At 36.6% G+C, this 15,890-nt stretch overlaps 1 protein-coding gene across 1 annotated transcript; it reads left to right on the top strand.

Annotated features, from left to right (window-relative positions):
• Positions 1–238: 238 nt before the first annotated feature.
• On the top strand, positions 239–15,409 carry LOC145682267 (uncharacterized). The gene is made up of 3 exons (XM_081753848.1): positions 239–365; positions 9,806–10,053; positions 15,296–15,409. Exons 1-3 carry the CDS (start codon positions 239–241, stop codon positions 15,341–15,343), a joined length of 423 nt encoding a protein of 140 aa, XP_081609974.1. The 3' UTR covers positions 15,344–15,409.
• Positions 15,410–15,890: the final 481 nt, after the last annotated feature.

The following is a 15,890-nucleotide window of genomic DNA, read 5'->3' as shown; positions in this document are numbered from 1 at the left end:
AAAAGCTTGCAAGCAAATAGTACGTGATCGGGACTTCCGTTGCACAATACGGGCTATAAAGTATATTCTGAAAGAGCATCAATCATGAAATGACCACGTTATTAGCTGCAGTCCGCCAGTAGGGCAAAATTATGGGGCTGCAAAGTGAACATGAGAGACTATGGCAAACAGAAGGAATAACCTGTTTGTGTGTGCAATAGCAAATGGTATTAGTTTGGGAATGGAGATAGCTATGTAAATGACAGTGTTAAGCCACACAATTGATATGAAGAGCAGAAAGTATCGAGTGATCCAAACAAAAACAGTTAGTACAATGTGCACATCGGACGATAGCCAGCGATGTGCAGTGATAACACATTTCTGTGGTAAGAGAGTCAAAACAGCGCTCCGGGAGACTTGCCATTGGTGTCATCTATAGACATTACAATGTTGCTAGAATACCCTACACTCTTTGTTAAGGCACGGACTACAAGAATGAATTCAACGGCGTTGAATGATATATCACTGACAACACGAACCGAGTTTTACGATTCGCGATGCTCGGCATTTGTGTTGTCTGTCTGTCGGTATGCCTCACGATAAATGCTCAACGAACAAACAGATTCGAACCCGAATGACATTTTCACAGGTTTATCGTGAGGTCTACTTTGCGAAGCACCTTCATACTAGTGTTCTCTTGGTAGCTTTTGCACTTCTGTTTAAATAATATTCTGTAATGTTAATACAAGTATATTATAACTATTTTGATTCTTACAAACTAAATAACGTATTATGTAAAACGTAGTTCCGTGCGAACCACGAAAACATGATGTCACAAAACACCGTTGTGTTCACTCTTTCATTCGCTGCAAACTAAGCTTTTCGCGGTATTCTTCTTCGGGCAACACTGTAATTTCTATGGATATCAACACTGACATTTTTTTCATACAGATTTTCTTATGTCAAACATCATGTTCTGTGATGGGAATACGTTAGAGTTTATTATTTCTTGTTAATACAAAGAGGAACGAGCCAAATGCTAAGTTTTGTGTGGTTTTCGTACACCAGGCTCTGAACTTTACAGTCCCATAACTTTTTCCCTACGGGCGGACTGCAGCTAATAATTTGGTAACTTACTAACTACCTGACGCTCTTTCAGTATATGTAACTCTTATTGCGCAATTCGAGTCTCGATATCGCGCTTCTTGCTTGTCAGGAACCATAAGTCAAAGAGAGATAATATTTTCCGAATTTTCAATTTTGAGTCCTCGATTTCGACCATGCGTCTTCGTAAAAGATCATATGGTAGAATTTTTTTTTTTACAGAACTTTAAATCAAAATATGTGAAAAAAATTAGCACTCAAGGATATTATAAATGGATAGATATACTACAAGAATTGTTTAATAAGTATAATAATAAAGTACATAGAACAATTGGTATAAAGCCCGTAGAAGTTAATAAGAAAAAAAGTATTTTTTAAAGTTCGTTCTGGCAACACTCTTGGAGCATTCTCAACTGATTTCTTTCTACATTCTTGATTTATTATCTTTCTCAACGTCTCTCTTAATATTGTTTAGTGGCATATCTTGGAAATCTATAGCTACAAGTTTACCGCAATTTATATGTGGTAACATGCTAAAAATACTATAACATTTCTTACTGTATGTCATATCTTGTCATATAGCGCATTCCCCCAGCTTGAGGCAGGGGCGAGTCCAGGGCAGAATTTTGGGGGGGGGGCGGTGGGTTGTCATATTGCTATTTAGAGCTACGTTTAAGAGCTTCAAACTCTGGGATGGGTTTTATTTATATATATAAAATAAGAAAGTTTCCTCTTTTAGGGGGCGATCGCCCCATTCGCTCCCCCCCGGATCCGCCTCTGGCTTGACGATCCTTGGCTCAAACTCAGCCATGCAGGTTTGTGGTCGAGAAAATCGTGTCTGTGGGCTTTCTCAAGATTCTTCCGTTTTGGTCTCATATTCTCATATGAAGGGGTAACTATGGATCTGAAAAGGTAGGGGAAGCACTTCATCACCTCGTCCCTCGTGCTTATTTTCACCCATTGTAATTTTATAGGAAGTAGAGGGATGCCATAGATATTATCTGGAAGTGAGGGAACGGCGTCCCCCTCATTCCTTTTCACTTTTACCTCTGCTCATATCACCAAATATTTCATAATCATTCACTTTCATTAGTCATCCGCCTCTTCTTTGCGAGACGGCCCCAGTCGCTGGCCCCACCCACCCAACCAGGTACATTCTAGGAACGTGCCATTTAAGTTCCATATGTATCGTTTACGTACCTGGTACTTGAGAAATGTACATTTCATATGCATAGCATGTGTCGCTAGGTACGTGCCTTTCGAGGAATTTCTGACACTTGAATGTGAATGGCACATACCCCATGTACCATAGCCTGATTGCGCGTAAGTTGCTTCCTATTGCGACTAGGGTTGCCAATTTAGCCACTTTGTGACTAGATCTGGCCATTTTGAGAACGTCGTTAGTCACAAAATTTCCAAAGAGCCAATAGTGGCTTTTTCAGCCATAAGCTTTTCACTTCTATAGCCACTTTCTGAGTTTAGCCACATTTTAATATATTAATATTAAATTCTGTGTGTCATTTTGCAATTTTCTAACGTTTCATGCGTTCTCTAGGTTGTAACATTCTAAACCCCACTGTCAGAATTGTCCTCATAAAATTAGCATTGATGGTTATATTGTGACGTTACACAGCAAAGAATTAGCTCAAAACCTGTACGTTAAAACTAGACGTTAAATAAAACTTTCGGGAAGACGTAAGTTTAAGTATAAACTAACTCCTTAAAGAAATTCAGCCTGATAATATAGACATCCTTCAGGAAATGTCGCTTTTCAGTGGCAATAAGCCTGAAACCGGTGAAACATCTTTTACTGGTTTAGCTTCTTCTTTCACTTTCTGTGAAATTTGAAGATAATATCGACAAAATTGAAAATCAGTGGCGATTATAAATCTTCAATTGAAGAATTTTTGCAAGAAATAAATTGCTACACAGATGCCGGAGGAGAGAATCTATTTTCAGAGTTAGTTTCGTGGCTTTCTTTTTAAGTACATGCTTCTACATTCGAACGTAAAAATGAAGCGTTAAGGATTTAGGATTTAAGTTTTTGAATCCTATTTATCATTGTCTGAGCGTGGAAGGTTGCTTTTTTGTAGCCATTTTTAGCTATTCGCTTAAGCCACTTTTTCTCGTTGGTGTTGCCAACACTAAATGCGACATTCATTTGTCTAAGCCCTCGTACGCAGTTCGTTAGAGGGAGAAATTTTCAAAGCTGCGACTCTAATACTAAATTCCTTGCAAGAGGATCAAGACAAAACAAGATGGAGATATTGTATTATTTCCTTAAAACAATTTCTAGTGATAAAGTTGACCTGGGCTAGACTAAAGCCGCGACTATAAAACTATAATCCTCGCAAGAGGTTCAAGACAAGTCAAGACAATTGTATGTATAAGTGTGGCGGACGCTGAACTTTATTCAAGGTAGGAAGTACAATGTATATTGTTTTATATATTCTCGATAACTGTCAAATTTACGAAACTAAATATAGGTGAAAAGTTTTATGTTCACTGGAAGAAAATATAAAATTACGTATATTTCTTATGGATTATAACATAATTGAAGCCCTGTATGTTACTTATGCTACGTAACACATTATTAAATGAGTCCTAGCACACAAAGTCTTATTTTCTCTGTAGCCTTAATTTGAGTGTAGATATTTAGAAACGATGAAGTTTGAGTATAACTACCGAAGCATCGTACCAACTTTTTATAGTTCCTTTTGCATGTTAAGAAAAGGTTGTAACCTAACCTGCGTGCAGATTAATCATACGGTTTGGTACAGAAATGCATAAAATATATAGCCTACTTCTTCCTCTCTGCATTCACTTGCTGAACCTGAAAACGGCTTGGGCATGATAACTAACATCGTGGTTGAAGGAGGAGTCGCCTGAATTTAGCAAAAGAGTGATAATGAAATATCTACTACTAATTGAAACTATAAATATTTCCTAGTAAAGTAAATTTTGAATAAATTATATTATTATTCTTAGTCTTTCTGTATATATTCATTTTAGAGGCAATTATCCCACATCGGACTTCCGAAGAAACTTATCGAAACAAATTTATTGACCGTGCTGTTAGCGACTACTCTCAGTCACGACCCCGTTTTCAGTTTTGTTAGAAATAAGAAAAGAAAGAGTGAGTAGGAAAAGGAGGGGAAGGAAGTAGGAAGAAGAAGAAAAGAAAAGGAAAAGGAAAGATTGAGGATTTTAAAGGTAAATGGATTACTGGATGATTTAGGAGATATAGTAATGAACTCGAATGGTTATTATCCGGTAAATCATTCCAAATACTATTAGTGGAGAATCAATTTTGAAGTGATTTGGAAGAGACACATGTTCATACATACAACCCCGACCTGGATCCAAGCAACCGCTCCGATCGGTTGCCCAAACCCAGTCCAGGTGTGGAGAAAAATGGAATTTAATTCTTTGTAATTTAATCTCAAACAATAATTGATAACTATCCAGTATCTGAACTCCATGATCTGAGATCGACCCCACATATGAATTAGCCGAAGAAAAAAAATCAAAGTTATCAACTCAATATATGTATATATTGCATCAATAGGAGTTTCAATTTCTTTGAAAGAAAAATGTCGTTTTCTGGCTCATCCTGTTTTTTTGGTTTCACTCCTAGAGCCGACTTTAAATTTGTTAGTAGCGGTCTTTCATGACCTCGGTTATTTACCTTGACACACATATTAAATCATGACACATATGTTATAAACGTTAATACGACAAGACAGTATAACTTAAACTAAATTCTATCATACATTCACACGCTCACTCACACAGGACAGTGTATATATCGTTAAAGAAAACCATCTAGCTACGATTTTACATAATATTTATTACATTAATGGAGGAAAAGAGTAAAGAATAAACAACAAAAAAAATATTGAAAGAACAATTTCTTAGTTATGTGTCAACGGAATACATAAAGTATAACCAATCGAATGGCATTTCTTGGAATTTAGCTTCATATATTTAATCACATTGACGAAAGAAAAAAATGTTAATATAATTACATATACCACGTTTTAGGCATGCTAAATCAAATTTATACTTCACAACATAAACGAAGAAGACATTCATGTTTATCTTTAAAAAAATTTGAACAAAGAGCAAAAAAAAAAAAAAAAAAAAACTTTTATATATAATGAAAATCTTTATGAGTCTCTATCTCATGTCGAGACATTAAAAAAAAAGTATCCTTATACGTCCTGTAGCGTATATCAAACTCGAGCATTCAAGATCACTGTTAATGCACTAAAGGTAGCGTCCAACACATTTCGCTCGATTTAATTTAGTTTATATCTATACACACATATATATATTGATTTAGAATAACCATTTGTCAAGTATACACGAACTACCAGTTTGTAGCTGTATTTACGTACTGAAAATTCCACCCATCTAGGGATTTCAACGACAACATTTGGTCAGAGGAGGATTCTCCTCTCGGTTCAGTCAATTTTTGAATTCATTATTTAATAACTCCAGGTTACTAGTTAGTCATCATCACTAGGACACATCATAACACTTTATTCGTGAATTACGTATAACTTTTACGCATAGTATTCATATTTGAGAAGATCTTTAATAGTTGGGAGGATTATGGTGATTTATATCGTGGCAAACACTGGTTAAGTCATAGGATACACACTGGAAACAGGGGGGATTCTAGGTACACTTTCCAAAAAAGAAATTTTTGGTTGATCACTAAAGGATAATACTTGTTGAGGTATTGGATTACGTTTTAGACCTGCCGTTATTTTGAAATGCATGCCATTGAAACTGTTTACATTACTGATCACTAGTTACATTTATTCAGAACAAAGAAAATTATTTAAGTTCGCGGCGGTATTCTTAAAAAGAAAATTAGGCTACATCATTCCATTCGTCGGAAAACATTACTTAAAAACCCATGGCAACCAATAAACGTATGGGGCAGATGCGGTGCTCTTACATATATCCATATTATAAATTTAACATTTTACATTTCACTTTAATATTCTATATTTCATACATATTTACATTTCGACGTCTACATATATATATAATACACGCGCACACATTTAATTACATAACCCCAACAATAATTTGTCCAAGAAGAAGGTTGCAACATTACACCAAGAAACAAAACTTCCGACATATCATCATAAAATATTATTTTCCTTTATACCGCACGGCTATTAATTTTAAATTCTCACATATTTAATTGGAGAGTAGATTAAGGAAAGAAAAAAAAATTGTGAGGCAGGCACGTAACACAGAACATTCTTAAATACATGAACATGTATAAACAAAACAATTTTTATCTTAACTTTGGGCCCAATACTACAACAATATTCACGGATATAAAATAAATGGAAAGTGACCACTGGATCAAAAAAGAATCCCAGACGGACAATGGTGAAGGAATGAAAGTGGAAAATTACGGTGTACCGAATCGTTACTCACTTCGGCGATGGGTCAAATATAATGTAAACCCAGTCCCTAGCTATTCCATCAAACGAATCGTGTCTCGAGATGTCTCAGCTGGTCATTTCGGTTAAAATATATATATATATATATATATATATATATATATATATATATATATATATATATATATTAATTCATTGACATCTAATACTTCAAAATCGGGGGGGGGGAAGGTTGAAAAATTAAAAAAAAATAAGGAAGGAGTAGAAAGAATAGGTAAAAGAGAGGAGACAGAACACTACAACTACGAAAGATAAGTGGTCGAATTTGCGTATACAACATACTATAACCAAATATTCTCTTTTATGCCAAAAGGGGTTCGGCTTACTTAAATACGTAACCTAGAGGGCGCCCTGCCGCCAAGGATGCAAGTCTGTGTCCATCAGATCCCAATCCCACAAGAGTTTGCTTGTAAGATTGAAATCTGAGCCCCGTATCCGGCCCAAACCAGCAGGATAAAAGGAGAGGGGGAAGGGACCAGGTAACTGCGTCCCCAATTTTGAAATCTCTAAGTAAGTAAAAAAATATATTCGACCCCTCAGAAGAACTAAGAAGGTTCAAGGACAGTAATGAAACTAGAGTTAAAGTAATAGCTAAGATATCCCTAACGATACTTTGCCAAAATAAAAAAATTAAAATAAACTAACTTTTGGATCGGTGATTTTAGTGACCGAACATCACCGATGGCTACCCTGCGTAGACATGCCACAGTCTGGGACGTCGTTAATTTCCATCAACTAAGTAAACGGAGAAAAGAAACGAAAATACTTAAGAGGATCAGGGGTCGACGTCCGGGTACGCGACCTAGATATTAATTTGATATTAATTGACCTAGATATTAATTTGATTTGCCCCGTCCGGCCCATTCACCCTACAAACACTGTATGGTAGCGTAATGTGAAGAAAAAAATCTCAGAGTCATAGGATCTTCTCTTTCATAACCGACTGAAAACATAATTCACAACAGCCCAAAACACCAACTATTTGGTATCATGATCGATGAGCAATTACATTTAGTTAGCCATTATATGATGCTATTCCTACCCTGCTGTCAGACGAGATTGTTATAAATAAATACTACTGTTATAGAATACTCAACTACGAAGTAATAATATATTCTGATATATAACTCGCCTACCTTGTCGAGTGATGTCTCGGCGTGGGAGTCAGAACTCGAAACGATTCTCACCACGCATTTACGTTTCATCTATATATATCAGCATATGGCTAAAATACACTGGGCCCATGTATACACTATACGGGTGTCCTATCATCTATTGTCTTTTACTACACTACATTTATATTTCACTTATATTATCATTTTATTCATATATTTATTAATTTCTGACAACTTTAGCAATCATTTAGCTGTGCACTTGCATTTCCTGATGGATATTCACTTCAAGAGGTCTTGTGCCAAATTACCAACCAATCTGTGCTTGGTGGCCACTAAAAAGAACGAGTGCTATCTAACGGAGTCAGAGCAGACGCGGGCTACACAGGGGTACGCCCGAAGAAATCACACGCTCCTGTGATGATGGGTCGCATAAACAGGGATTGTGGAAAACTTACTTTCACACACACATCGCCTATTGCCCTTGGGTTAAGTTTAGAGTTACCCCTCCGCTTTTTATAAAAATTAGGAAAATTTACAGGAGAAACGAGGTAAGAATTGATGATTTGAAGTTTTTATATGATTTTTAGGACTGTAAGCTCGGAAGGAAAGATATGTTTAATACGAGAAATGATATGTTGAAGTCAGTACTATTTGCCAGATGCGGAAGCATCCGCGGAAGGTTTCAGGAGCATGGTAGTTGTAAAATATGGCGAACAGGTGTAACGGATGGGATATTGCCCTGCGATGTAGCAACTTTTAATATTTTAAACAGTGTTTTTTATATGTTGCAAAGTGCAAGGGTACCTTAACGTATGCCAGGCTAATAATTTTCAATGTTTTAAATAGTTCTTTTGTAGGTTTGAAAGTGGAAACTTGAGGGGCAACTCTAACCTTAAGCCTTGCCCTTTATTAATCTACCATAACTTAATGGGGGAATTTGTGCATATCAGGTTCGGCTTTAATTAATATATTTTCACTTCAATACGCATCTCACAGGTAAGAGCACACCATATCATGATTACTTACGCACTACCCTATTAAATATATTGGATTAAGTTCCAAAGTTGATCGTCTGTTGCTAACAAAATTTTGAAAAGGGTAAACTTTACAACGCCCGCTCCAGCAGGTATACTCACTCAGAAATGAGAAATTACACTCTAATAATATGAAAATGAATGAAAACTTACCCAACCTTAAGTTAACCCGTTCCTAGCCCCTACCCTACTTATTTCTATACTAATTTACTCTGGCCTACCGTACTCTACAATACTTTGTACAAGGGCCCTACTTATCGATGGGCAGCTGGAGCGTGTCTCGTAAAGTTTACTCTTTGAAAATTTACCGGGTTGAAATGAATAACTTTCTTGTTTCTGTGCTTGATAATGGGATGTATTCCGAAGTTGGCCGTCCGTCTAGTTCTTGGCTAGAAGCTTAATAATTGGGTCCTTTCTGTTTCAAAGTTTATTATTTAATTCACATTTATTGCCGAGCGAGCGTTAGCGAGTGAAGTCGGGTTAGAGCCCGCAGGACACGTTGTTTTCTATTTTTTTACAGCTAAGTGGGAAGGGGGAACTTGTGTTCCAGAACCTTGCCAGCAAGTTGGTTATGTACTTACCGTTACATTGACAAGTATAACTTTCTCCATCTTTCTTTACAGTTATTTGCTTACCACATGCTTTACAATTTACTTCTAGATTTATTAAGCAATGACTTTTACTTACTTTTAATAGATTTTTCTGATTATCACCAGCCATGTTCACAACAAAGAAATGCTCATTACATTCCCATAATCCTACTATGAGAAATCCTTGCCCCACGTAGTTCCCTCCGCTTCCCAAATAGTTCCATGTTTAGAACTGTTTATATAAGAAAATAAACACAACTTTCGCTCTCGTTATACATTATCAAGCACAAAACAAGCAAATTATTCATTTCTTTCCTTTAAATTTTCAAAATTTTGCTACAATCGGACGACCAACTTTGGAACAACCCTTGATACTATATAAGGAGAGCAAAAGTTGTGTTGATTTTTTATATACGCGGTTCAAGACATGAAACTATTATGAAAAATATAAAGTTGCCCTAAATATATTTTTGTTCCTTTTCTCTTAATTTTAGAAATGAACGAAGCTATACTTAGACATTTCACAGCTACCAAAGTGAAGCTCAATGCCATTCTTTCAGCACAGAATGAAATCCTTCGAAGAATTGAAGTATTTGAAACGAAAGCGACAATTTTCTATCAAGAGAAGGCAAGAGTTTATGCCGACGATCCTATAGAAATAGATTGTCTTCCTTTGAAAACGGAGGAAGAAGTTGGTATCATCGAGGGAAAGTTGGAAAATAATGCATTCAAAAAGGCATTGGTAAGTGAAACAAAAATATGCAGTACTTACATATACTGATGGTACTTACTTGTGAAAATGTGCACACAAACTACGCAATATTCAGAACAGGCTGAACTGGCTGCGAGATTTCGAACTATGAACTAGTTCATCTTCGGGCATGTTGCAGGAAATCGAACACATGGATGAAAGAAACAGGGTTAATGGCCCTTATTAAAAAGAAAAATCTCGGGTATAAAAGGATATATTTTTACGGGGAGTGTTTCAATTAACGATGATTAACCCTTTTCCTTTTATCCATGGTTTAGACTTCCTTTAACCTGTCTGAAGGTGAAATAGTTTATAGTTAGAAAGCTTGCAATGCATTAGAAATATTTACGTAGTTTCTTACGGTTTTATCGGTAAGTACCATCATTTGCAGTACTTAGCTTGAAAAAGATAATTGTTAATGACTTTGTTACACAGAATTGTATGTCGTATATCATTGTATGCTCACTGTTTTCCAGCAACTTCGCTAAATTACAACATATGTGTCGACTTTTGGAAGTGACTCACTTCCTTTCTCAGCTCTAGGTAAGAGGGAACACTTAGAGCATGAAGAAGGGAAAATGGGCTGCAATGAATGAAAACCAGCGCCTTAAATTATAACATGCAGGTGCATATAATGCAACCCATTTTCCCTTCTCTTACAATGTCCTGAGTGTTCCCTTTTCGTAGGGCTAAGGAAGGAAGTCATTTCCGGAAGTCGACCTATATATCGTAATTTAGCGAACTTACTGTAAAACTGTGACTACAATATGTCTTTCTCTTTGCTGCATTGTATACCATGTTGGGAAAACGTAGAATTCTTACATAGAGGTAGACTTTTTCTGAAATTACTGATCTCACATAGGAGAAAGCTCGATCACTGGTTTAGAAGGTATAATTTAATTAATTCTTTAAATATCGTTCATTACTCACAATTTGTTTTATTTATTTATTTAAGGTACGAGAACTTGCCAAAGTAGGTGGGAAAGACACCAGGAATATTAGTTACAGACTAACTAACTAACTAACTAACTAACTCTATGGCCTATGGAACCCGGAGGTTCAGTGCCACGTTCACAAAAGCTCTCCACTGACTTCTATCCTTAGCTAACTGCATCCAGTTTCTACTTTGTATTCCTATCTCTGCGAGATCCATCTTAATATTATCCTCCCATCTGCGCCTAGGTCTTCCTAATGGTCGTTTTCCTATGGGTCTTCCAGTCAAGACCTTGAAAGCGTTTCTACTTTCTTCCATTCTAGCTACATGCCCCGCCCACCTAAGCCTCCTAGACTTGACGACCCTAACAATGTTGGGTAAACCGTATAAACTATGTAGTTCCTCGTTATGAAGTTTCCGCCATTCCCCATTCTCGATCCTCTTGGGTCCGAATATTCTTCTCAGGATCTTGTTCTCAAATACTTTCAGTCTATGTTCTTCCCTCAGAGTAAGTGACCATGTTTCGCAACCATACAGAACAACAGGCATGATTATCGTTTTATATATTTTAAGCTTCAAATTCTTCGACAGAATTCGCGACGACAAGAGATTTTGAACCGAATAGTAACACGAATTCCCTGCTTTTAGTCGACATTTAATTTCTTCGTGAATATGATTTTCGTCTGTTAATATTGATCCTAAATATTTGAAAGTATCCACTTTATCAAAAGTATTATTTAATATTTTAACGCCTCCACAATTTGCCGTATTACGGTCCCGACGCACTTCCATGTATTTAGTTTTCTCTGCATTTACTTCTAAACCCATGTCCCTGCAAGCATTTAATAAGATCTCTGCATTTATTTCTACTGTTCTCCTATCATCCCCTATTAAATTTACATCATCGGCATATGCCATCACCTGATGAATGCCGTTCAACTCTAGGCTCTGGTTGCTATCTTTGATTTTCCTTATAGCGTATTCCAGCACAAAGTTAAATAATAATGGCGACAACGCATCTCCTTGTTTCAGGCCATTTTCGACGTGAAAGCTCGTGGACAAAAATTTTCCTACTCGGACTTTACTTTGGGATTCACTTAAGCATATCTTAATTAATCCAATTAGCTTTCTCGGTATTCCAAGTTCTGTAAGAACGTTGTACAATGTTTCTCTCCTAACCGAATCGTAAGCCTTTCTAAAATCAATAAATAGTTGATGTACCGGCGTATTGTATTCCCACTTTTTTTCGAGTATTTGGCGAATGGTAAATATTTGGTCAATAGTTGATCGATTTCGTCTAAATCCGCACTGATAATCTCCAATAATTTCATCTGCGTATAGGGTCAGTCTTGCTAATAGAATATTTGAAAGGATTTTATAGGATGTTGACAGAAGAGAAATGCCTCGATAATTATTACAGTCAGTTTTGTCGCCTTTCTTGTGAATTGGAACAATGATTGATTCTTTCCATTCTTGTGGCAATTCTTCCTTGTTCCAGATAAGGAGAATGAGTTTGTGTATCTTGTTCCACAATTTTTCGCCTCCAGCTAAAATTAACTCAGCCGGAATTTCATCCACACCCGGAGATTTGTGTTTCTTTAATTTCTTTATAGCGGCTTCTACTTCTATTCGATTGGGTTCTGGAATATATGGTTCTGCGGTGTGTATCTCCTTTTCTCCACGCGCATTAGTTTTTGGCTGCGTGTTCAGCAAATCGTCAAAGAAATCTTTCCATCTATTTAAGAGGCTATCCGTATCGGTGAGAACTGTTCCGTCAGCTTTCTTTAATATATAAGCACGAGGTTGATAGCCTTTCTTAAATTCGTTAATCCCCTTATACATGTCCCGAATATTTTTATTTTTACTATTATCTTCAAGTTCCTTAATTTTAGCTTTCAAAAAATCGCGTTTCTTTGTTCTAAAAGTTTTGGAAGTTTCCCGCCTGATATCTGCGAAATTTTGTGTAGTTATTTCATTCGGATTTTGTAGCCACCGCAATTTTGCCTGTTTTCTCTTCTCTGCTAGTTTAATGCATTCTTGGTCGAACCATGGTTTGTTTCTACGTATTTCTGCGTGTCCCAATTTTTCTACTGCTGAACGTTTAATGCTATCTCTAATTTCAATCCAAGTATCCTCAACACTAGTGCACTCCGAGTCTTCTAAAACCGAGAATCTATTCGAAACTTCAATCTGGTATTCCTTTCTTACATGGCTCTCTTCTAATTTCTTTAAATTAAATCTCTCCGTTTTCGGACATTGAATATTACCTTTATTGAACGATAATCTCTCCCGTATTATCGCTACTACCAGGTAGTGATCAGTGTCACAATCAGCCCCTCTAAACGACCGGACGTCAATTATGCTAGATTGCCTTCTTCTATCTACTAAAACGTGATCAATTTGATTATGTATTCTTCCGTCTGGTGATGTCCAAGTGTATTTATGAACGTCGCGATGTGGGAATTTTGTACTCTTTACGATTAGGTTTTTGGATGTTGCAAAGTTCACGAGTCTAACACCGTTGTCATTACTTTCCTTATGCAAACTTTCGTTCCCTATAATCGGTTTGAAAATATCCTCTCGTCCTACCTTCGCATTGAAATCCCCTAATAGAATCTTCATATGGTATCGCGGGAGTTGGTCAAATATCCGTTCCACTTCTTCGTAAAAACTATCTTTTATATCGTCACCCTTATCTTCAGTTCGAGCATGTACATTTAAAACAATAATATCACACCACCGTCCCTTGAGAGTAATAAAAGAAAGTCTGTCAGTAACAAATTCAACCCGTTTAATTGCTGGTAATATTCGTTTGTGAACGAAAAACCCTGTTCCTAACTGGTGATTTTTATTTCCTTCCCCGTAAAAGAACGTAAAATTTCCGGAATTCTCAGATCCATTTCCTTCCCATCTAACTTCCTGAACTCCTACTAGGTCCATCCTGTATTTCTCTAACTCACTCGTAACAGATTTTAACGCGCCTGCCCTGTAAAGACTTCTAATATTCCATGTTCCAAATCTCATGTCCATTTTCTTTTGCCGAGGTCGTGCCAAGTTATCAGTCCTTGTCCGAGGCTTTTGTGAATGTTTCTGAACAAGTACCTTTTTTTACAGGATGAGGGTGTTAGCCTTACCCAAACCCCCAAGCTGGAGGACCACTCCTAGTCGTCTGTCCGCGACTGCTTATTCAGTATATTCGCAGCTAACCTCTATATCTAGAGGCCTTCTCCTCGATTATATATTAGTTACAGACTCCTCGGAAAATTGTTGAGTAAAACAGCTGGCTTGGAGCAAAGGGAAAGACTGTTCTATCTACTTTAAAAATTGGACAAATCATACTTGGTAAGTATTTTCTATGTATGTGTGTTTCTTGATAATAAATGTTTAATCTATAGACAATATAGTAGTTCTGCGAACAATAGTCCTCGCTTATTTCGCATATAGAATTTCAATATTAGTCTGGCATATTGGATTGGGTGAAAGCCAATTTTTCACTTCGTATGTGTTTTTCCTAATTCATCCCAAATTTGTTTTCTCTAGCTCCAGTTTTGTGGGCTGAAAATTTACGCAAGTCAGCACTACCAACCCAATTTGCACTTTAAGGGGCGTTTTCACGTGAGGCGATTTCCGTTGTTTTTAAAACACGTCAATAGTATTTCACTTCGTATTTTACTTAACAGTAGAAGAGTTGCAAACATGTAGTATGAAGAAAGCTGAGAATCGAACTCGTCAAACACTATTGATGGGAAGAGGCAGAAAAATAACATTTGAATTTTTTTCTTATATTCGATTTGTATACCATTTATTTTTAGCTATCAAATATCTATTTTTTCATAATTCTGTACCTACATTAACTTTTAGGTAGAGTGGGCGATGACGATATATCAGACACAAAATAAATGAAAACTTTACGCATCGCAACGTAGTAAAATGAATAAAAGTAGTTTGAATCACTTCATATTACCTTCTTCAGTTGTATTAAAAAAGGACATAGGTCTGGAGTAGGACGTGGTTACGAAATGAAAGGAATAAAATCAGGAAGAGAGTTTTTCAACATTTCAGATCACTACAAAACCTAACTTCATACTGTGGTGGCCTTACGTATTGAACAATACTCTTCCTGATTTTATTCCTTTCATTTCTTAACCACGTCTCATTCCGGATCGTGTATGCTTCTTTTTTAAAACTACGACTGGTGGTGATGTGAAGTGAATGAAACTACTTTTATTCATTTTAATACATTGTGGTATATATTTAAACTTACATTTATTTTGTCTTACGTTCGTTGTTTTTTCACAGATGTCGTTCGTGTGCACGCCTGCGAAGCTACGAATGCTCAAATTGTAGAACCGATCCAGTGCTCGCTGGTAAAGGCGAAGCAAAGAGCAATGAAGGAAAAGGAGTACGTATAAAGTTCAACTATTAAATTGAACATATGCACCTAACACTTCTTATCCCACAATAACATTTAGGCGGCTGAAAACAGTTATCTAAATGTGTTGAAGTAGGGAAGATAAAATACCTTAGATCTCAAGAAAGCAAAAAAAAAAAACGTATCATATATATCCTCATGTGTATAAGTGCCGTGAGTTCAATGTATCAACATGGCCCTTGACAAGCTAATTTAGGAGTTACTTGTTATTATTTGTGCCTAAGTTAAAATATGGTTTCTTAAGAGTAATCCCCACACGTATCTTGACTTCAAGAGCCCGAAGACGTAGACTTACAAAATGAATATAATTACGGTCACCTTAAGTAGGAGAGACTGAACAATTCCACGACAAAGGCTTGCCGCCGCTGTGTATATTTTTATTAGGTGTTTCTGTGATCTTTTGCGCTGGCGCCATTACTGTCTGACCGTAGTGCGAGTTCCCTTTATACTTTTACCGCCTGC

This window comes from Thermobia domestica, chromosome 3 (genome assembly GCF_964235325.1).
Source record: "Thermobia domestica chromosome 3, izTheDome1.hap1.1, whole genome shotgun sequence".
Classification (NCBI taxonomy): Eukaryota; Metazoa; Arthropoda; class Insecta; order Zygentoma; family Lepismatidae; genus Thermobia; species Thermobia domestica.
The sequence above is the reverse complement of the archived record's forward strand: the minus strand, read 5'-3'. Positions and strand labels throughout refer to the sequence as shown.